Below are 20,949 nucleotides of genomic sequence, written 5' to 3'. Positions count from 1 at the left end.
ACCCAACATGGGTATGAAGACAAAACGAAAGCGAAAGGGGATTTGAGGTATTCCACATCAATCACTCCAAACCACCCCTCCCTCAAATTGCACTCCATACATCTACACAAGAAAATTTTTTTAAAAAAGTTCATGTTATCATTACCAGATCTGAGATTTACTAAAATTGTCACTCGCAAAGGTCACTTTTCACATCTTTCACATCAACACAGAGGCGGCCCCGCATCCCAAATAAGCGTTTTCAAACGTGCTCCTCAAGATGCCAGGTTATTTCTAACCTCGGGCCCTACGTTATCATGTGAGATTACCTATGACCCATTGACCCTCTTCTGCTGGGCAGAGGGGTTCAGTGTAAAAAGGCTAAACATTCGTCTTCCCTGCGATCTCACGATAAGCTACTGCTCATCTTCCCCAAGCGTAGCGCCTTTCCAAGTTCTAGCAGCGCTCGTCTCTTCATTCTAGACATACAGATATGTAGGCGACTACAAACATACAACCTTGGCCTTCCACATGGTCGTCGTTGAAGGTGTTGTACCTTCACGCTTCTGGCAGAAGAGCGTTGGGTTGTCCCATTGAGCCCCCACTTCCTGCTGCCAGCAGGAGAACTTCCATCACATCTCGTATGGACCATCTCAACGTCTCACGAACGCTTAACCCTGCCAACCTTAATCCACCTATGGCTTACGTTTCGAGAGGTTCTTAATTGTAGTCTGGCAGTGCGTAGTTCTTTAAGACATATTAGATCCAAACAGCTCGTGACCGTTGTGTAGCCTGGACAAAGTTTCATCCAAATACATGCAGACTAATTTAATCACAAATGCAGCCCAGTTTGTCACATGTCTCTATATCGTAAAAAAAAAAATTCCTCAAGGATAATTTTTTTTTTTTTTCCGCTTGATTCCCTGGAAAGGCGGCAAAGTCGTTCCAAGTTAAATTAAGCCTTTCACATGTAGGAAATACACACACACACACACACACACACACAAAAAAAAAAAAAAAAAAAAAGAAAAAACTACAAATTCTATAATAAATATACTGGAATATACTAGACAATGGAATTAACTGCCACTTCTTACATGCAAGCTTTTTTATGTATTAGAAATTTATAGTTAAAAATGAGTATAATCCACAGCATAAAAAATGGCTACAGTTATATTTGTTTTTACAGACCGTTACACCCTTTCAGCACATTCCTTCTGTTTTGAATCAGTTTTAATATAAACCCATTTCGCACATAAAAGGGTTAGTTCTATGAAATCACCATGAGTCAAATTTGCATTGTGAGGGAATCAGACTGGCATTATTTACGAAAAAATACTGGTTCTTGAAGAAAAAAAAATATGGAACCTAAAATGAATTAAAAATACCAAAATAAAAGGTATTTTTTACACATGACAAAGACATCTTAATATAAAAATCACGAGAAGCTCAAGTGCTCAAATCCCCCAGTAAACTAACAATTAGGGTGTTTACTGGAATTGGTTTTTAATTTACATTTATTTTATATAAATAGTATATTAATTTTCATAACACTGACATGTTTGCTATTTCCATCCTTCTGTGTTACTACTACCATTAGGTGTATTACCTTTGCTGTTGGTCCAAGTAATACGACATGTCACATACGCTGTCACACACACACACACACACACACACACACACACACACACACACAGAAGGCATTCAGCTGAAACACGTGGTCCGAAAATTACAAATGGATTTCCATAAACCGTGTTCTTTTCGTCCTAATTTGACAATGATAGGATGATTAAAAAAAAAAAAAAACAAAAACAAAAAAAAACAAAAAATCTGTTACAACAATGCCTGTACTAAAGGAGAGGATCCAACCACCACTAAGTGAACCCTACCTGGACACCACTGAGGGATGAAAACCCTTTTGGGTGGGAGACACCAAGTGTGCGTATCAGTCTCTAAAACATCAAATAGCAGCACAAAATACGAGGTTGTGCAGAGAACTAAATTCCCACTGTGGACATATGACGACTCCATAATGGGCAAAAATGCTGTAGAACTGAATAATAAGCCTGTTGTATGAAGCGGTATACAGACACTCCTCGACTTACGCAAATACACCGCTCAACCCCTTACGTAAATCAAAAGTTACATGTTACATTCCTTCTCCTCCCCACCATTCAACAGTCTAGCTAACCCTAGCCTTAACGTTTCTTCGATATTGTTTTCACGCTAGCTGTTCTTTTCACATGCAGAATCCTTCACCGTCGTATTTATAGTCAATATTATTTTTTATAGAGCGTTCTTCTCACGTAGTGACACAGAGCGTTTTAACACAGGCATACAGCAAGAAAAATTGATATAAACAAAGAAGAGAGTCAACTAATGGCTACCATAATGAAGAACTTATTATAGAGCTACAAGTATACCTACTGGCCACCGGGAAAAGGAACAAAAACTCCCAACTGAAGGTTGAGGGAGAAGAAAAAAACCTATGGGGGTCCACGGGCCAGTGGTTGCCCACCTCTCCTGGGCATTCTAGAAAGTAACAATTTGTAAGCCAGTGTTTAACAAGTAATTATAATGTTGGTAAATGGCATCTTGGATCCCCAGCTCGGCATGGAACGCCTCGATCGTCACGGCGACGTGGCTAAACCTGGTTCCAGCGCTATAGACAATCTTCGTCCACCTTCATACTTCCTTATTATTTTCAATTTCATCTCCAAATCGCTCCTCCGTGAACCGCCACCTTATCGTGGTGGAGGGGTTTGAGTGCCTGAATGAGTCCAGGAGCTATGTTGTCTGGGGCTACATGCCCCTGGTAGGGTCTCCCATGGCAGACAGGTCCTGGATGACAGACGAGACAAAGCGCGGTTCAAAAACCCCTTATGACAAAAAAATCAAGGCGTCCGTTTACCCCGCCCGGTATGGGGTCACCGGGGCCCCACCCTGGAGCCAGGCCTGGGGGGGGGGCTCGCATGCGAGCGCCTGGTGGCCAGGTCTATGCCCACGGGGCCTGGCCGGGCTCAGCCCGAAGCCACAACGTGGAGCCGCTCTTCGGTGGGCTCACCACCTGCCGGAGAAACCATAAGGGGCCGGTGCGTTGTGATTTGGGCGGTGGTCGGGGCCGAGTGCCCGGCCGACCCGGACCTCGGGCGCCAACTCTGGTTTTTGGGACTTGGAATGTCACCTCACTGGCGGGGAAGGAGCCTGAGCTGGTGCGGGAAGTTGAGAGATACCGTCTAGATATAGTCGGGCTCACTTCCACTCACAGCTTGGGTTCTGGAACCACTCTACTCGACCGAGGGTGGACTCTCCACTATTCTGGCGTTGCCCAAGGTGAGAGGCGGCGGGCTGGTGTGGGCTTATTAATAGCCCCCCAGTTCAGCCGCCATGTGTTGGAGTCTACCCCGGTGAATGAGAGGGTCATCTCCCTACGCCTTCGGGTCAGGGAACGGTCTCTCACTGTCGTTTGTGCTTATGCGCCTAGCGGCAGTGTAGAGTACCCGGCCTTTTTAGAGTCCCTGGGGGGCGTGCTGGAAAGCGCTCCCACTGGGGACTCTGTCGTTCTACTGGGGGACTTTAACGCCCACGTGGGCAGCGACAGTGATACCTGGAGGGGCGTGATTGGGAGGAACGGCCTCCCTGATCTGAACCCGAGCGGTGAGTTGTTATTGGATTTCTGTGCTAGTCGCGGTTTATCCATAACGAACACCATGTTCATGCATAAGGGTGTCCACCAGTGCACTTGGCACCAGGACACCCTAGGTCGGAGGTCGATGATCGACTTTGTAGTCGTTTCTTCTGACCTTCGGCCATATGTTTTGGACACTCGGGTGAAGAGAGGGGCTGAGCTGTCAACTGATCACCACCTGGTGGTGAGTTGGATTCGATGGCGGGGGAAAAAGCTGGACAGACCTGGCAGGCCCAAACGCATAGTGAGGGTCTGTTGGGAACGTTTGGCGGAGGCCCCTGTCAGAGAGGTCTTCAACTCCCACCTCCGACAGAGCTTCAACCAGGTCCCGAGGGAGGTGGGGGACATTGAGTCTGAATGGACTATGTTCCGCTCCTCCATTGTCGGTGCGGCTGTTCGGAGCTGCGGCCATAAGGTCTCCGGTGCCTGTCGCGGCGGCAATCCCCGAACACGGTGGTGGACACCGGAAGTAAGGGATGCCGTCAAGCTGAAGAAGGAGTTCTATCGGGCCTGGCTGGCTCATGGGACTCCTGAAGCAGCTGACGGGTACCGACGGGCCAAACGGAGCGCGGCTCTGGCAGTCGCCGCGGCAAAAACTCGGGCTTGGGAGGAGTTCGGTGAGGCCATGGAGGAAGACTTTCGGTCGGCCTCAAAGAGATTCTGGCAAACCGTCCGGCGACTCAGAGGGGGGAAGCGGTGTTCCACGAACACTGTTTACAGTGGAAGTGGTGCGCTGCTGACCTCAGCTGAGGATGTTCTCGGGCGGTGGAAGGAGTACTTTGAGGATCTCCTCAATCCCTCCGACACGCCTTCCGTAGAGGAAGCTGAGGCTGGGGACTCGGAGGGGGACTCGTCCATTACCCTGGCTGAAGTTGCTGAGGTAGTCAAAAAAACTCCTTGGTGGCAAGGCTCCGGGGGTGGATGAGATCCGCCCCGAGTTTCTCAAGTCTCTGGATGTTGTGGGGCTGTCTTGGCTGACACGCCTCTGCAGCATCGCGTGGAGTTCGGGAACGGTGCCTCTGGACTGGCAGACCGGGGTGGTGGTCCCTCTTTTTAAGAAGGGGGACCGGAGATTGTGTTCCAACTACAGGGGGATCACACTCCTTAGCCTCCCTGGGAAAGTCTATGCCAGGGTACTGGAAAGGAGAATCCGACCGATAGTCGAACCTCGGATTCAGGAGGAGCAATGCGGTTTTCGCCCTGGCCGTGGAACACTGGACCAGCTCTATACCCTCACTAGGGTGTTGGAGGGTTCGTGGGAGTTTGCCCAACCAGTCCATATGTGTTTTGTGGACCTGGAGAAGGCATTCGACCGTGTCCCTCGTGGCATCCTGTGGGGGGTGCTTCGGGATTATGGGGTTCGGGGCTCGTTGCTACGGGCTGTTCGTTCCCTGTATGACCGGAGCAGGAGCTTGGTTCGCATTGCCGGCAGTAAGTCAGACCTGTTCCCGGTGCATGTTGGACTCCGCCAGGGCTGCCCTTTGTCACCGATTCTGTTCATTATTTTTATGGACAGAATTTCTAGGCGCAGTCAGGGAACGGAGGGTGTCTGCTTTGGTGGCCGCGAGATCTCGTCTCTGCTTTTTGCGGACGATGTGGTCCTGTTGGCTTCATCAAGTCAAGACTTGCAGCGTGCACTGGGGAGGTTTGCAGCCGAGTGCGAAGCGGTGGGGATGAGAATCAGCACCTCCAAATCCGAGGCCATGGTTCTCAGTCGGAAAAAGGTGGATTGCTCCCTCCGGGTTAGGGGGGAGTTGCTCCCTCAAGTGGAGGAGTTTAAGTATCTTGGGGTCTTGTTCACGAGTGAGGGAAAAATGGAGCGGCAGGTCGACAGACGGATCGGTGCGGCGTCTGCAGTAATGCGGTCATTGTACCGGTCTGTTGTGGTGAAGAGGGAGCTGAGTCGTAAGGCGAAGCTCTCAATTTACCGGTCGATCTACGTTCCTACCCTCACCTATGGTCATGAACTCTGGATCATGACCGAAAGAATGAGATCGCGGATACAAGCGGCAGAAATGAGTTTCCTCCGCAGAGTGGCTGGGCGCACCCTTAGGGATAGGGTGAGGAGCTCAGTCACCCGGGAGGAGCTCGGAGTAGAGCCGCTGCTCCTCCGCATCGAGAGGAGCCAGTTGAGGTGGCTCGGGCATCTGTTCCGGATGCCTCCTGGACGCCTCCCTGGGGAGGTGCTCCGGGCTTGTCCCACTGGGAGGAGGCCTCGGGGCAGACCCAGGACACGTTGGAGAGACTATGTCTCCCGGCTGGCCTGGGAACGCCTTGGGGTTCCCCCAGAGGAACTGGAGGAGGTGTGCGGGGAGAGGGAGGTCTGGAGTACTCTGCTCGGACTGCTGCCCCCGCGACCCGGCCCCGGATAAAAGCGGAGGAAGATGGATGGATGGATGGATGGATCTCCAAATCGATCGCTGTACGCTTGCGAGACGTTCTCGTTTTCCTTCAAGCCCCATTTACCATCAGGCATTGCGAATAATGAAAGTGGTCAAAAATTATTGGGGAGAGAAAAAAAAAAAAAAAAAAAGCACTACACTAAACGAGAGGAGATGTGTTCACAGCTCAAAACTCGCAAGAACTGGGAAGATGCAGCTTCCTGCCTCGTCTGGCTACGCTGACTCGCGCTTAACGTATTTTGGATGTTTTGAGTAAAATAAAAGCACTATCCATAAATAACGCGTTTGCCGGGAATTTTTCCATAAATCCGGATTTACGTGAAAAAAAATTGACCTAAGTAAAGGGGTGTCTGTACATCCCCATTAGCCACTGAACCGGTTTTCTTTGTAAAGCACCCCGCGATACGAGGTGTATTTAAATTGCTAATTTATTTCATTCACACACGACTATATTTAGATCCGTCTCAATAAAGTATTTTTACTCAGCAAGCAGAGAGAAGCGCAACCATATCAAGTTCGCTTGTGTGTAAAAGGGTTTCTTGAACCATATGACCTCCACTCTGCGGCCTCCGTCGTGTTCAAGGTCACCCCCCCCCAAACCCCCCCCGAAGGCAAACCGGATAGACGCCCACTACCCACGTGCACTTTACGTAGTGGGTCGCTAATCGCGTCATTTTATGCAGCGCCACGGTTCTGGAGGAACGTTGTTCCGTTTCGTTGTGTACTATTGTATATGGTTGAAATGACAAAGCCTCTCTTGACTCTTGAAATTTCCCTTCTTTGTTACGAACAAGAGATTCATTCTGAGAAGGTAAAAAAAAAATACCACAGAGAACCTCTTTGAAGGACTATTTTCATATCAGTGCTTACCAGCATGTGTAAATGAGCGGTGTGGAGACTCACATCATAAACTCCATAAGTGGAGAAATGAGAGAACCTCGCGGAACTCCTACGACATGGGAAGGGCAGCCACGTAACCGTTGACAGCTATACAAACATTCGTGGCCACTTTATTAGGTACACACATCTATTATGGGGTAGGTCACCCTTGTGCCTCCAGAACTGCCCAAATTGTTTGATGTATAATTCAACAGGGTGCTGGGAACATTCCTTATAGTTTTTGGATCACGATGACTGGACAGCAGACACTTCCTCTAGATTTTCTGTTTTTAAAAAAAAAAAAAAAAAAAAAAAAAATCATCAATTTTGCTGTGAACCTCCTGTGCCTCCTCATTCCAAATGGGCTTGATTGGGCTGAGATCTGGAGACTCTGTAGGCCACTGAAGTGAGCCAAACTTGCTTTCGTGCTCCTGGAACCAGTCAGACAATGTTCATTTTATTACATGCTGCATTGTTCTGCTGGAAGGATCACTTCAAAAAAAGCCAGACTATGGTGAAAGTGTACACCGGCTCTCCAAAAATGCTTCGGTACACTGTGATAAGTGATGCTCAGCTGGCATTAAGGACCCTAATGTGTAGCATGAAGGGGGGGGGCATTCCCCGGTAAATTATGTCACCAAGCATCACCACGAGCTGGTTCCAGAAACTTGTATTCATGCTGATGCCAAATTCTGACCTTGCCATCAACATCTCTACAGAAACCAAGTCCCATCAAACCAGGTGAGGTTCTTCCAACCTCCAAGTGCCCAGTTTTGGTGACCAAGTGCCAAAATACCCTCCTTTAAAACACCACCGACCTTGTTTGTGCACTCGTGGCCTCCCATTAACAAGGTGCCCCCAAACAGAACTTCCGCTAACCGAAGGCTTTTAATCACACCATCATCTCCTAATTCTAGATACTGTAGCACCAAAAAAATCCCACAAGAGTAGCCGTTCCCGAGATAAAAACCTCCATATCTGGCACCAACCATCGCACCGAGTCCAACGTGGATTAGATAACATCTCGCCCATTCTAGTGCAAAAAGAGTAACTGAACTTCTCAAGGGAGTTTTCCGCTGTAAATATACACCGAGTTACAGCATAAGTCGATTTGGAGAAAACCTAAATGAGGTTTTCTAAATGTTGGACTGGGACCAACTGTAACCTAAATGAGTAAATGTAAATAAAGCATGGGCGTAAGAGTGAGAAACTTGTAAATGTGCACAGCTAAATTAGGGGGAGAAAAAAGGCTAAACAAAGAATGACAGACAAAAAAAAAAAAAAAAAAAGACCATTTGGACAATTACACAATTACTTCTGCCGATGTACAAATATCGGGTAGTAATTTTAGAATCTGAACTAATCTCGAAAAAAGTACATTTTTAGTCTGCCAGAGGAGAGGATGTAATTAGTAGCAATTAAAAAAAAGAAAAAATCTAATTCATGGGAACAGAAGGTTCTATGCCGCATGGAGAATAAAAAAAAACAGCAGACTTCAGAGGTCCAACAATGATCTAGAAGAGCAGCTTGTGTTCCAGGACTGCAGTGTGATTAGGCCTGAAACACTGGACCCGCTGTGCCGCTCCTGGGTGGCAGGTGACACGGCTCTAGGGTCCTCAAAGTCCTGCCCGTCTCTACGCAAATCTTGGCTACAATTCCCAGAACGCAAGTGGGGAAAGTCTGCATGGGCTGAGGGTTGGCGGGAAGCAGGGAGGAGAAGCACAGAGAGAAAGCAGCTCCTACTCGTACCTTTACGGCCATACCAGAACCTCGTTCGCTCGGGCCTCTCGGTCTCGCCCTCGGCGGGACACCAGTCCTCGAGTGCCGACCAAGCCGGAGTCTTCAAAGCCCCAGTTGGGGAGCTTCCTAAACCCAACTTCTCCCTTCTCCCATCCACAGGCCGTTCGAGCAAACATTCTTGGCTGGGTCTTTGGAGCAGAGGGCTGCCCCTTCTCTGCACCCTGCCCAAAGAACCACCCCCATTCATCGAGCAGACCATAGAAATCCTCTCTCTGCCAAAGAGGTTCCTGGAGGGTGTCCAGGCCAAAGGCTCTGATTCACAGGCAAGACCACTGGGCTCAGTGCACTGCTCCCATGTCCCAAGAACATTTAGTGCCTGCATAACAGTCCCAGTCCAACAGCCACATGAATATTCATAACTAGACCGGCTTTCGCTGCATTTCCAATTAGGGAGGCGCACCGGAGACAATCGTCTTAAGTGAAGAGACCGCGGAAAGAAAGAAAGAGGACGACACGAAGAGGTCTTGCAGTTCATGAATTTTTATAAGCGACTCACTTAAGTGGTTTAGAACACGAACTTAAACGACGGTCGTGGCAGAAGGTCCGTATCACGTAGCCAAAAACAACAGACTGTTCCCCAGACGGCCCCGCCTCCCGGCCGCCCGGTCGGCCCGCACGGCCCCATCGATCGCGCTCCACGCTACGCGAACGAAGCCTCGCTTCCCGCCTCGACGCTAGAGACCGTAAGAATAAGGCGGCGGGAACGGAACGAAAAATCCATCTCGAGTTCAGAAAGCGGCCCGTTCGGATTGCTGCTGAAGACATGCGGGAAACGGCGGCGCGGGTGAGCAGCGAAAGCAGCGGCCGCCCGACTCGTCCGGAAAGCGACCTACCGAAAACGCCAACGTCCGTTCGCGGAGTGCTTTCGCCGGTGACCCTTCCCACGTGCTCCGATGAGCTCTGGAACACGGCGATCGAGGGGATTCGGCCCCGCGCCGCGCAGGCCGCACACTATCAGCAAATCTGCGGCGGCAGCTGATGCCAAGAGCGCGAGCCGAGCGGCAGGATGCCCATCGCCGCCCTGGAACGCGATCCGTTCCGGACTTTGGAAGCGTTCCTCGCCTCGACCGGGCCCCTGCCAGACGCCGACTTGGTGGCCGGGTCAGAGCGGACGCGCGAACGCCGAGTCATAGATTTCTCCTCCAACCTGCTCGGCTCGCGGAGTTGGGGCCTTCGTACCGCTGGAAGCTGCTCCATTCCCTGGAGCTGTACTGCAACTCTTCTTGGAGCAGTGTGAACAGCCAAAGGAGTGTGTTAGCATTCCATTGGGGGAACACACACACACACAAGCTCTCTCCTGTGCGCAAGATCCATGAGGAGCTTCCTCCGAGCCATTAGAAGCAGTACTGATCAAATCCCAAAGGCAGAGCTTAAACTAATGTTTTTTTTTTTTTTTTCCCCTATTTCACAAGTCTTAAGGCGATGAAGTGCACTGGAGTCGCTTAAAGAAGATCGAGATAATATGGACACGGCGCGTCTCATGTGGACCTTACACACGTGCAGAAAGAACTCTCTCGGCCGCGATCTTTAGTCCACGGTCGGGCGACAATTTCCCTCCGGGAACGAGATGATGTAAGGCCGGCGATATCTGCGCGCGTGTGCGTTGGAGAGAGGGCGCCGTGGACGTACGTTTGGGTGCGAGCCTGCGCAACACACCCGGAGGGGGTGAGAACACACGGGAGATCGGTACCGGGCTAGAAGAACACAGGACGGCTGGCAGGTCTGGTCGACATCCGTTGGCAGTTCTGTGGCCGATTTACCACTCCGCTCCCGAAATCGTGGTGTAACCCTTTGTATAGAATGGAACGATGCCCTTTTTCCACCTCTTCAGTGGTTTTTTTTTTTTTTAAAAAAAGAAAAAAAAAAGAACAGGGTATCAGCATGACGGCACATTTCGGGGGTTTCGAACACATATATAGAACACGAGATTCCATTTGCAAGGCGTGAAATCAAATGAATTCATGTTCTCACAGCATCCAGCTGGGATGGGGAGACGAACAACAGAAGGTCTTGTATTTGAGGGAGTTTCCATCATTTTCCCCAATAGTCACGTATGTGGAGATGGAGCCCAACAACAGATGCGGGTACACACCACACACCCCCAGGTATCCCAGTTTCAGTGCATCTCCTTTCCACAATCCCCAGCATTCTGGGGGGGTTCACTTGCCCCCCCTGCCCAAAATTCCCACTTTGACCCTTCACGACACAAACACGGGCAGATCGAGCGGAGCGAAACCCTACCGATGACGCCGTGATGCGGGGGCCCAACCCGCTGCCCTCGAGTCCCAGCAGCCCCGGTGCCTCTCCACGCCATCCCGCCCCATTTCCCATCGGGCCTCAGATCTCATTTTATTCCCGCACGTCCCAACATCCCGTGCAACCCGGAGAGCCTATTATCAAAGCATCGCGGACCAGAGAGGAACCCAACTGGGTGACCTTACCTTCATTTGTGCCTCAGAGCTCAAACATCTCGCAAAACCTCAAATCGCAGGAGGGCTTCGAGAGCCGCTCGCCACAACAAGTCGCACGCCAGTATCGTCCGCGAGAGGTCCGATGTCACGAACCTCCTTCAGCTACTCTTTTAGCTCCGCACGAAACCCTCAAAAGGAGAACCTTGAGTCCGTTACTAGAACTTTCTCCATTAACCCGAACGTTAAACAGTCCTGCTGCTGAAAGAAGTCTTTGCTTCCGGCAAATTCTAACCAAATAATTCTCAGCTTCCGCTGGAGCGAACGAATTGCGGGGGAGTACGGTTAAGTGTGGTTCGTGGAATTACGGGGGAGGAGGGCGTCACCGGTTAACCTGCGGTCCCTTTCGTTCTTGCCGCACGGCGGAGGCTTTGGTCTCCAGCCAGCTACTGTTTGCGGTCGAGCGCGTTGGTTTAAAATTTCCGCAGCAGAAACTGCCAGCTGAATGGGATGGACACACACACACACACACACACACACACACACACACACACACACACACACACACAGAGCTGCAGAAGTGCAACGCTCAGAGTGTGTGTGGGCCTTCCAGTTCCGCACCAGAAAGCCATCGCACCCACACAACGGTCCCTAAACACTCCACATTCGACGCAGGCGGCCTCCTCCTTGTAACGCGAGCGGATAACAGGTATAAAATTATCCACGTCCATCGTAAGCACGTTTACCGCGCCTCGTCGCCGTCTCCCCCGCTATCGGACACGTCTTATTTATTCTTCCCCACGCGACTGCCCCACTTCTGTCACTTCCAATTTAAAAAAAAAAAAAAAAAAAAGTTTCTGGGACGGGCTTCTTTTCTACTGAGCCACAGCGAAGGAGCGACGCTCTTCCAGAAGCCAGACTCAAAAGCGATCGTGGCAGAACGTGGAGGAACAAACAGCTGGGCTCAGAAAGGAGCGTTTAGCAGGGCCTGCACATGGAACAGGGTTTGGGGGGGATCGCGAGCTACGGAGATGGTGTCCTGACTTTTTTTTTTTTTTTGGTTAAGAACAACCCTGGAGCTTTCTAGAAGAAAATCCAGCCCCAAAGTGACCTTGCCCCACACGGTTCCTCATGCTTCTATCAGCGTGTAAACACTCGACAGCTGAGACTCGTAGCCCAACCTCCTCGCTTTGTAACCAACAGCAGCCTTGCCTGCTTACCGCGCTCTCGCTCCTGTTCGCTGCCCACCCCCAGTCCCTGCAGTGTCGCTAATCTGCACACCTGGGTACCCAATCCTGGAAAACAACAGGGTAAACAGGGCCTCCGTGAGGAACCGGCTCGGGCACAAACATGCTGCCGTTTTCGGGGCCGTGCATCATCGCGAAGCCGGAGCATCGGCGAGAAGCTGCGGTCCACAGCCGGCAGACGGAACTGACCCCCAACGCACAGAGAGCGTCGTCGCGACCGGTGGGGTTACCCTCGGACGGTCGGGGCGCGGCGCTCGTTCCGAACCCGACCTCCAGTCTCGTCCTTTCTCCACCGAGCTGCTCCAGCCAATTCTCGCCGCTGCCCAACCTTTCCTTCACTCATCTCTGAACTCCTCTATTCCTTTCATCCCCAGCTTTTCCCCTTCATGTCTGAAGCACTTGTATCAAATCATTCATCGCTACGGAAACCACGATGCCAAGGGGAACAGGTCTCACGGCGAGTTTGTCGCGGACGGACTCGGACTCCGGCAACTGGCAACGACGCTCGCACTTTCCATTCGCCACTCGGACGCTCAAGGCTTCCTGCGACGGGGGGGGGGGGGGGGATGTGAAATCACCGCAAAGCAATTCTCACCGCTGCCCAACTCGCAGACACGTACGGTGAGGTCAGCGCCGCATGAGCATTCTGGACACGTTAGGTTTGATGCACAGCGACTCGCCGACATCCGAGATGAACTCACGTTAACCGCAGCCATCCGACACCGCTTGGCCTGCTGGGGTTTTAAAGATTTGCATGTTCTCCAAGGAAGAACCGCAAGGATCACAAACGCGGTGTTCTGTCCCCGAAAGCCACGACGGCGAAACGATTACGCCCGCGGCTTCCTGCGTCGCCGTGGGAGCAGACAGGACGGTGGGCGATGGGGCACCGCTAAAAATGAAGAAAACGGAGCGGACCGGAGCATTTCGCATTCTTCCGGGCTGCACAGGACTAAGGGAAAAGGGCAACGAGACGCCTCCATCTCTGTCCATCTGGCGAGAAATCGACACGTTTAACTGCCACTCGTGAGCCTTTCATACAAAAAGGTCCCTAAAACTGAGACCAGAAGAACCAGGCCACTGAGACTGCAGTCAAAGCAGAGTAAAAACTAGGGAATCCAGTGAAGCGAGGGCTTTTCAGGGCTCTGGATTTTACCAGATTAAAAACAGTCGAGCCGTTATACATGTTCTTTTTTAAGCAGTGGCTGAATGAGTCATCACAAAAGGAAAAAATTAATATATTTACATTTATCTGACGCTTTTCTCCAAAGCCACATACAATGTTAAGATACCTATAATTTTTCTCCCCTTTCTCCAGCTGGGTAATTTTACTGAAGCAATTTAGAGTAAGTACCTTGCTCAAGGGTACTACACTCAGAGGCGAGATTCGAACCCGTCACCTTTGGATCCAAAGGCAACGGCACTAACCACTACACTACCAGCTGTCCACAAATATTTGATATAACAACACTGAAAAATAGGAATTAGCTCTTGAAAGAGCATTAATTAGAATAACGTCGCCGAAAAGGACTGTCAGGATATTCCCATACAGACTTCCTTAGACTTGAAAGAAAAAAAGCAGGTATTTCATAGTAAACGATATAAGAGCCACATCATATTTAAAGACAGAGCTAAATTAGTGCCTAATGTGACTCATGAGGTTACATGATGCTGCTTCTGCAGCGCTGCTCTCATCTCTGTCCCTTTACACGAGAATAAGACCCAAAAAACGTTGGGGTATCGGGCGTCTACGTTTCTTCGGTCTCCACGTTCTCAGTTTCCCATGAATTCCCAGGGCGGTCAAGTGAGGAGCGAAGACGATGCCCTTCTATGGGTCCTTTCCAAGGAACTTCACTTATCCAGACGTCTCCCACGTAGAGGAGTCCCAGCAGCCAACTGGAGAGCGAAGGAAACTCTACATCATTCTATGTGTCCACGATCCTCCAGACCATGAAGGCCTGGCCGTCTCCTAGGGACACCTCCCAGGATCCCCTAGCAAAGTCTGCACACACAGCAGGGCCTCGCTGATAGAATGGAAGAACTACTCCTCAGATTTTTAGCACATCCTCTTTACACGCAATCCTAGTAACGTGGGTCGATAGGAGAACCTCGAGTTGGAGCATTTTCTAACTGAAGGTTCTCGCCTCCCAGAAGAGCGAGCAATCGTCACAGACGCCATGCCGATCGCTCCTCGCCTCCACCCCACGCACACACAAAACGCAACGGTCAGCAAAACGGGAAACCTTCCACGAGGCGATGGCTCAAAGTACCGCTGCTTGTTTACATCCGTCGCCAACAGATACGCAGCTGAGGCTCCAACCTGCCATGAGGGTCTTTCAGGTGAAACGTACAGCTATAAATCACTGCATTTTCATACGTACAGGGAAAAAAAGTCCCAGATCCTGCTTCGGTTTCCTTGCACGTCTAGGTATTAATCCAGGGACGTTTCTGTTTGTGCCCTTTTTAAGTTAATTACTTCTCTATTTTTAATCTTTTTATCACAGGGGTTGGGGATTGTTTTTGTATAAAATGGGTTTGTGCATTGCACCTTCTGTCTTAGTACGAGTTTCCCTCTTGTAAAATCTTATATTTTTCTATTCTATTAAAAAATAAAAAATATTTACTGAAGGAAACAGGCTACAGCAGCATAAATACAAGTAGTGGAGGAAGATGCTGGAACAAATAGAGAGGAAAATACACAGTAAGCAGGTTTTTTTTTTTTTTTTTTTTAAAAGAAAATACTGCAAAATAAAACGTGAACGTGCGACTCCACAATTCGGGAAGCAGGTCATTCAGGGTGAGCATCTGCAGACTGGATTCACCACAACTGGGTAAGGAGGCCTCGCGCTTGACACTTTCGTGTTGAAGACCACAGACGACTCCCTAACCCAAATCCTAAACTCGAACCCTGCTACGGAACCATCTCCTTGCCCTCAGAAGAAGCTCGCCGGACAGGTAGAGTACAGAATGGAGATGCCCATGTACCCCATGTGGCCTGTCCTCACTACGTGGATCCTGGATGACCACAAAAACCAACCGCTCACCTCATCACACCGCAATAAAAAAAAAAAAAAAAAAAGGAAAATACCCGAAAGACACACTCAACACAACTCCCCCACAGCAATATGGCACTAAAAATACCAACCTGCTCTAAGGAAACCATGAGGTGTTTCTCACATTGACGCTTTGTTTCGTGACCACAAACCAGCTTTGGTAAAGTCTCCAACTGATGATTCAGCAGCCACTTCTCATAAATCGCTGCTCAGCACCGCAACCATAGCAACAGCCCCACTTTAATGACACATTAATAGCCCCGAGGTAAAAGAATCAGGGTGAAAAACCGGAGGACGGTTGGCCGTAACTGCCGGGTGAACTCAAGAGTTGGAGCGACAGTGAAAAAGCCGCTTACTGCGGTCAAATCGCCTGTGTCCAACCTTCTCTACCATGATGCACTGGGGGTGCACCTGACCGACGTTTACGAACAACAATGCGGCGAACCATAACCTGGTCAACCGGTCAGTTAAGAGCCAAGCCCCAGTCTTCTGCTCAAGGTCCGCTCCAGGAATGCAGCGAGCCCCTGGCAGCGCACCCCATCCCCCAACACCCATCTCCTCAACACCTTCCTGCTCCGCACCGCCAAGGGAGACTTGGCGTCAGGAGGGCGCCATGTTCACCAGAGTCCGGCAATATTTCAACAAAAGATGTTAGGCAGCAAACATCGAGCATCACATACGAATCCAGTAGCTGAACCCTTTTAATATTAAAAATAAACGCTAATTCACCACTGGCTCCAAAGGTCACAATCAACTCATGTGTTCCAGTAAGAGAGCTTCAGTAGTATTTTTTTTTTATTATTATTAATTTGCATATAAAAAGAGTACCAAGTAGAGAAATTCACAAGAGACAAGCCATCCCAGTAAAACCTCCAAAGACAACGAACCCTCGTAAGCTTCCATTCAAAGAAAAACTGAATTTTGCCCATTACGTTGGAACGGCCTTGTTCTCCGGCCTCGACGGGTGGAGAACACGCCTCGTACTCAGCTACTCCTCAACATACACGTGTTCGCTTCTCGGCAACATGTCAGCACAGCAATAATAGAAGAAGATTTAGGTGGTCAAATACGTACCCAGGTCTCCATGGAAACTGTTGTCATGCGACGTTCTGCTGGACAAGGTGGAATTGCTGTCATTAGGCCAGATCTGGCCGGTCTTTCGAACGCTCACAACCGAGGCCTCCGACACCATGATGTGGTGCTTGTGGCGCTTCTGGGCCTGAGGGGTCGGCGGGCTGCTGCTGTCCAGGGACTGCTGGGAGTTCTGGGAAGGCGAGCGGCTCTTTTCCCGAGCCGGGAAGGGACGGTGCGCAGTGGGACTGGGGGACACGTGGCTCGACTGACCGGAGGAAAAGTCCTCCTCGCTGGAGGTCAAGTTCTCGTTGGAACTGCAGTCAGGGGTGTAGCCGCCACCGCCGGTGTCCTCAAAGCTCCGGGGTGAGTAGGACCGCCGGGGCCAGGTGGTGGGTGCAGTGTCCCGCTTGCCCGCGCCTCTCCCCTCACCCTCACCCGACGTCCCTCCAGCGTAGATGCCCGAGTAAGACTGGAAGTCGGCGTGCTGCCACGGCGGAGGAGGGTGCTGGTGGTGCGGCCGACCCCCATTCGCCTGGAGCGGCCCCTCTTTGGGGGGGCGACATTCGGACTCCGCCTCCTCGCCCTCAGCCTCATAGCCCCCACCGTGGCCCTCGGCAGACCGGCCTCGGAGCACAGGCCTGCGGGCCTCCGCCGCTGCCTTGGCCAGAGACCGCTGGCGGTCGATATGCGAGGTCTGGCTTCCCAGGGTACTGACAACGTCAGACATGTCACGCTCGCCCGCCCTCCCCAGGCTCCTCTCCTGGTGGTACTCGACGCTCGCGTAGAGCGGCCGCTCCGGCACTCCCTTCCCTTCCCCAAACGAGTGCCAGTTGCCCCTCTTGGCCCGTTCAAAGTTTGACCTCAGGGCGGCCACCCCTAGACCCATTCCCGGCTTGTCCTTGGGGGGGTCTGAGGAAGCCTCTTTGTCCGTGGGCATCGGCGGCACGCCCCCAGGCCTGCGAGAGGAGGTCCCACCACGCTGCTTAGACGGCGACAGTTTATCCGTTTCACCGTCCCCATAATGCCGGCACCGGTCCGGCTCCCCGGGCACCCCAGGCTGGTGCCTCTCTCCTGAAGGGGCAGGCTCCAGGCCGTCCCCGTGGGAGGAGGACCTCCTAGGCGCCGGGGGCCGGACCCTCGACCTTTCCTCGCCGACGGGGTGGAACCTGCTCCGGTCCCCCTGTCCTTGCTCCTGCCCAAGCCCGTGGTGCGAAAGCTGAGGTTCGGCACCGGGCGGCCGCTCCCCCTCGTTCGGCTGGGACCCCCCGCGAAACCCCCACCTCTGCCTGTCATAACTCTTCCTCTCCTTGGCTAGCAGCGTCTGCAGGTAGATCATGCGGAAGCGCTCCTTGTTCACCTCCATCTCCAGGCGCCGGATGGACGCCTTGCACTTCTCCAGCTCCTGCTCGATCCCCCCCACGGACCTCAGCTCCATCTTGGGAGGTTCGGATTCAGGAAACTGGGCTTTCCAGGCCTCGACGAAACCCACAGGCTCCACCATTGCAGACACTCCGACAGTCCTTCTTCTGCAACAAGAACAGTCATCATCATCATCATAGTTATTCTTTCTACACTACCCAACACACTCTCACCCCCTACCTACTCCCCGTGAGTCCCCACAGCGGTTGGGCAACCATTCCACATTTTACCCACAATTCCCAACTATTCACAATAACCATCTTTTCCAGCTCAAACAGGACACTCTCCAATGACAACACAGGTCATTATCATCATATTACTGTCGCACCGCATTTGAAATTCTGTACCAATTAAACAAACAGCCTAATTTTTCAGGTAGTCCAAGCTGAACAACATGCACCTGGACGCCAAATACCTGGCTTGTGGCTGGAGCTCTCCTGGCCTGAGGCCGCACCTTGTTCTCAGCACGTCCCCCCTCGCGGTCCAACCATATCAGCGTCCGTCTGTCTCTCTGTGTCTCTCATCGATTTCTTCAGCGTCGGACGTCGAACCCCAAACTAGACACTCAGCAAAAGGACGGAGGCTGAAACGGGCACAATCACGTTGTGCTGATGATGATGATATTCCCCCATGATTTCTGTCTCACACCAGACTGGCGCGCGAGAAGAGCCGAGGCGAGGGGGGGGGGGCTGGGAATAAATCTCGGGAAACGACAATGCCGCGAACATCTGTCTCACGGAGCGAATGGTCTAGAAACACGAGCGTGCGGGGAAAAGTGATGTAACGGGCTGCTGGTCATCGCTGCTTCAAGCCGTCGGCGCTCCGCGGACGCGCATCGGCATCATCCTGTCCTCATTCATCGGGGGGACGACCTTCAGTCTCGCTCCGCTCGCTCGGTTATTGTGGACGCGTCCGAGAAGAATTGAGTTCGCGCAGAAGGGAGAAAACGCCGAAGAAGAGCTGAAGCCTGCTGCTGCTGCTGCTCTCTTCCCCCCGGGCTCCGTGCAGGGCCAACTGTGCTCTCCGCGCCCCCCCAGTTATCCCATGTCAGCGGCCAGCTCGCAGCGCTGCCTCCCCGCCGACGGCCCTCTTCGCTTCTCCGCTTCTCCCCATTGACTCCTGCGCTCCGCCGAGCGGCGCAGGAAGGGGCGGGGCCAACGTGCTCCTGATTGACAGCGGCCGAGCGCCGCTTAAAGGGACCGACCGCTCGCGACGAGCTCCGCGCGCAAGGACACGCGGACACGATCAAAACTAATCCACGCAGAAATGACGGCCCCCGATGAGCGCTGAAACGATGACGCGTCACCCTTTTGTACCCTACTGCCGATAAAGTGACTTAATGAAAGCGATATAACGACGACGATACAGTGAAGTGTCGTGATATAACAGAACAAATCCAAAACGGAGCAGGCAGACGAGCTATTGGTGACTGTCTGTCCATGCAGCAATTACATAGTTTCTGCCCTACTGTAAAATAATAATAATAATAATAATACAGTGGTGAAACCTCGACGATTATTGTTCGAGCGCACGTCGTTTTGTCGCCCTTAAGTGTCTCAACAGCGCCCCCCATTGACCGAAGCCGCAGCATCGACACCGAACTGGAGGCACTGCGGAGATGCCCTTAAGACGAAGAAAAAAATGTATATTTGTTTAAAAACAAAAGCACACCAAGAGGTTAAATTCCTATAATTCTGTTTATAAGGACGACTGCTGAATGATTTTACCGTGTTGTTTAATATCATACTACAAGCACTATGATGTCATCTTATCCTTTCGCGTTTTTTATTTATTACAGCAGAGAAACACATTAATGTGCTATTTTAATCACGACACCAGCACTTGAGCAGATCTGCCTGTTTGTAATGTGCGCGCTTTCTGTTTTATGTCCGCAGACTGAGTGAACTGTTTTACTGCGGTGTTACGGGCCTGTCGGCGGTGGATGATTGAGGAGGAGAAAATCCAGGGAAGGATATCATCGTGTCGTCAGGACGAAACGCACGCGTGGCGAGCGGATTTGCACAGATCGCTGAGAAGACAGGGTCACGGACGCCACAGCTGCTTGTCGAAGTGCGTCTGGCAGCCGAGCGCAGAAACTCGACGCCGTCGAGCCCCGCTGTCAGGTGGCTGCGCTGCCATTGCGCAGTTTGGCCATTAGGTGGCGCCAACATCCAGCCTGCGCTTCCCAGGTGTCCGGGCACGTTGGACCTGCTGCAGGCGGACAGGTGACCCCAGCAGAGGGAGGAGAAGTAGGGGCCGCTGCAGTAAATTCAGAAAATTAGGGGTCAAAATCCAGTAAGTTGGCACTTTGCCTGTTTTTGTCTTGTTTAACCTTCGCTTGTTGGGGGGCTATCGGGTCTAGAAATTGCAGCTTAGATTGTGTCTGCGAAATAATATTTCTCAGATTTTCATCAGATAATTGCATTTATTACTTCCTCATTGAACTTGAAACGAATTGAACTTACCTACTTGCTAACCTTGTAAGTCACCTTGTTGCATAAAGAATGAGACTGAATTTTAGTAATATGCTTATTTAACCGAAGGGGGGCGCAGCGGGTTTGGCCAGGTTCCGACCTCTGGTGGGTCTGGGGTTCGAGCCCTGCGTGGGGTCCTTTGCGACGGACTGGCGTCCTTTCCTGGGTGTGTCCCCTCCTCCTCCAGCCCTGCGTTGCCGGGTTAGGCCCCGGTCCACCGCGACCCCGCTCGGGACAAGCGGCTTCAGCCAGCGTGTGTGTGTGTTTAACAAATGTTCTTCATTTACTCGAATATAACTCGCCCTTTTTTCCCCAAAATTCAAGTTTAAAAATCGGGGTGTGAGATATGCGGGAATTTTAGGAAACTACACTTTTTCAGGAAAAAAAATAAATAAATGGACGTTTGTAATTAAATCCTCAGTGTTCATTATAATTTATAATTCCTCCCAAAATGAATGCATTTAAATTTTAATTATCAACGTTATTTACGCGATGGGCCGCTCACCTTCATCACGCAATGTGCTTGAAT

At 51.2% G+C, this 20,949-nt stretch overlaps 1 protein-coding gene across 1 annotated transcript in view; it reads right to left on the bottom strand.

Moving 5' to 3' along the window:
* LOC108936502 (breakpoint cluster region protein-like) overlaps positions 1 to 19,400 on the bottom strand; it is a 74,494-nt gene extending 55,094 nt beyond the window's left edge. The window contains exons 1-2 of the mRNA XM_029252901.1: positions 18,362 to 19,400; positions 16,528 to 18,053 (exon numbers count right to left, since the gene is read on the bottom strand). Coding sequence (XP_029108734.1) covers positions 16,528 to 18,028 — 1,501 coding nt within the window. The 5' untranslated portion in view covers positions 18,029 to 18,053; positions 18,362 to 19,400. The remainder of the gene's footprint in view (positions 1 to 16,527; positions 18,054 to 18,361) is intronic.
* Positions 19,401 to 20,949: the final 1,549 nt, after the last annotated feature.

Source organism: Scleropages formosus, chromosome 6 (assembly GCF_900964775.1).
Source record: "Scleropages formosus chromosome 6, fSclFor1.1, whole genome shotgun sequence".
Lineage (NCBI taxonomy): Eukaryota > Metazoa > Chordata > Actinopteri > Osteoglossiformes > Osteoglossidae > Scleropages > Scleropages formosus.
The sequence above is the reverse complement of the archived record's forward strand: the minus strand, read 5'-3'. Positions and strand labels throughout refer to the sequence as shown.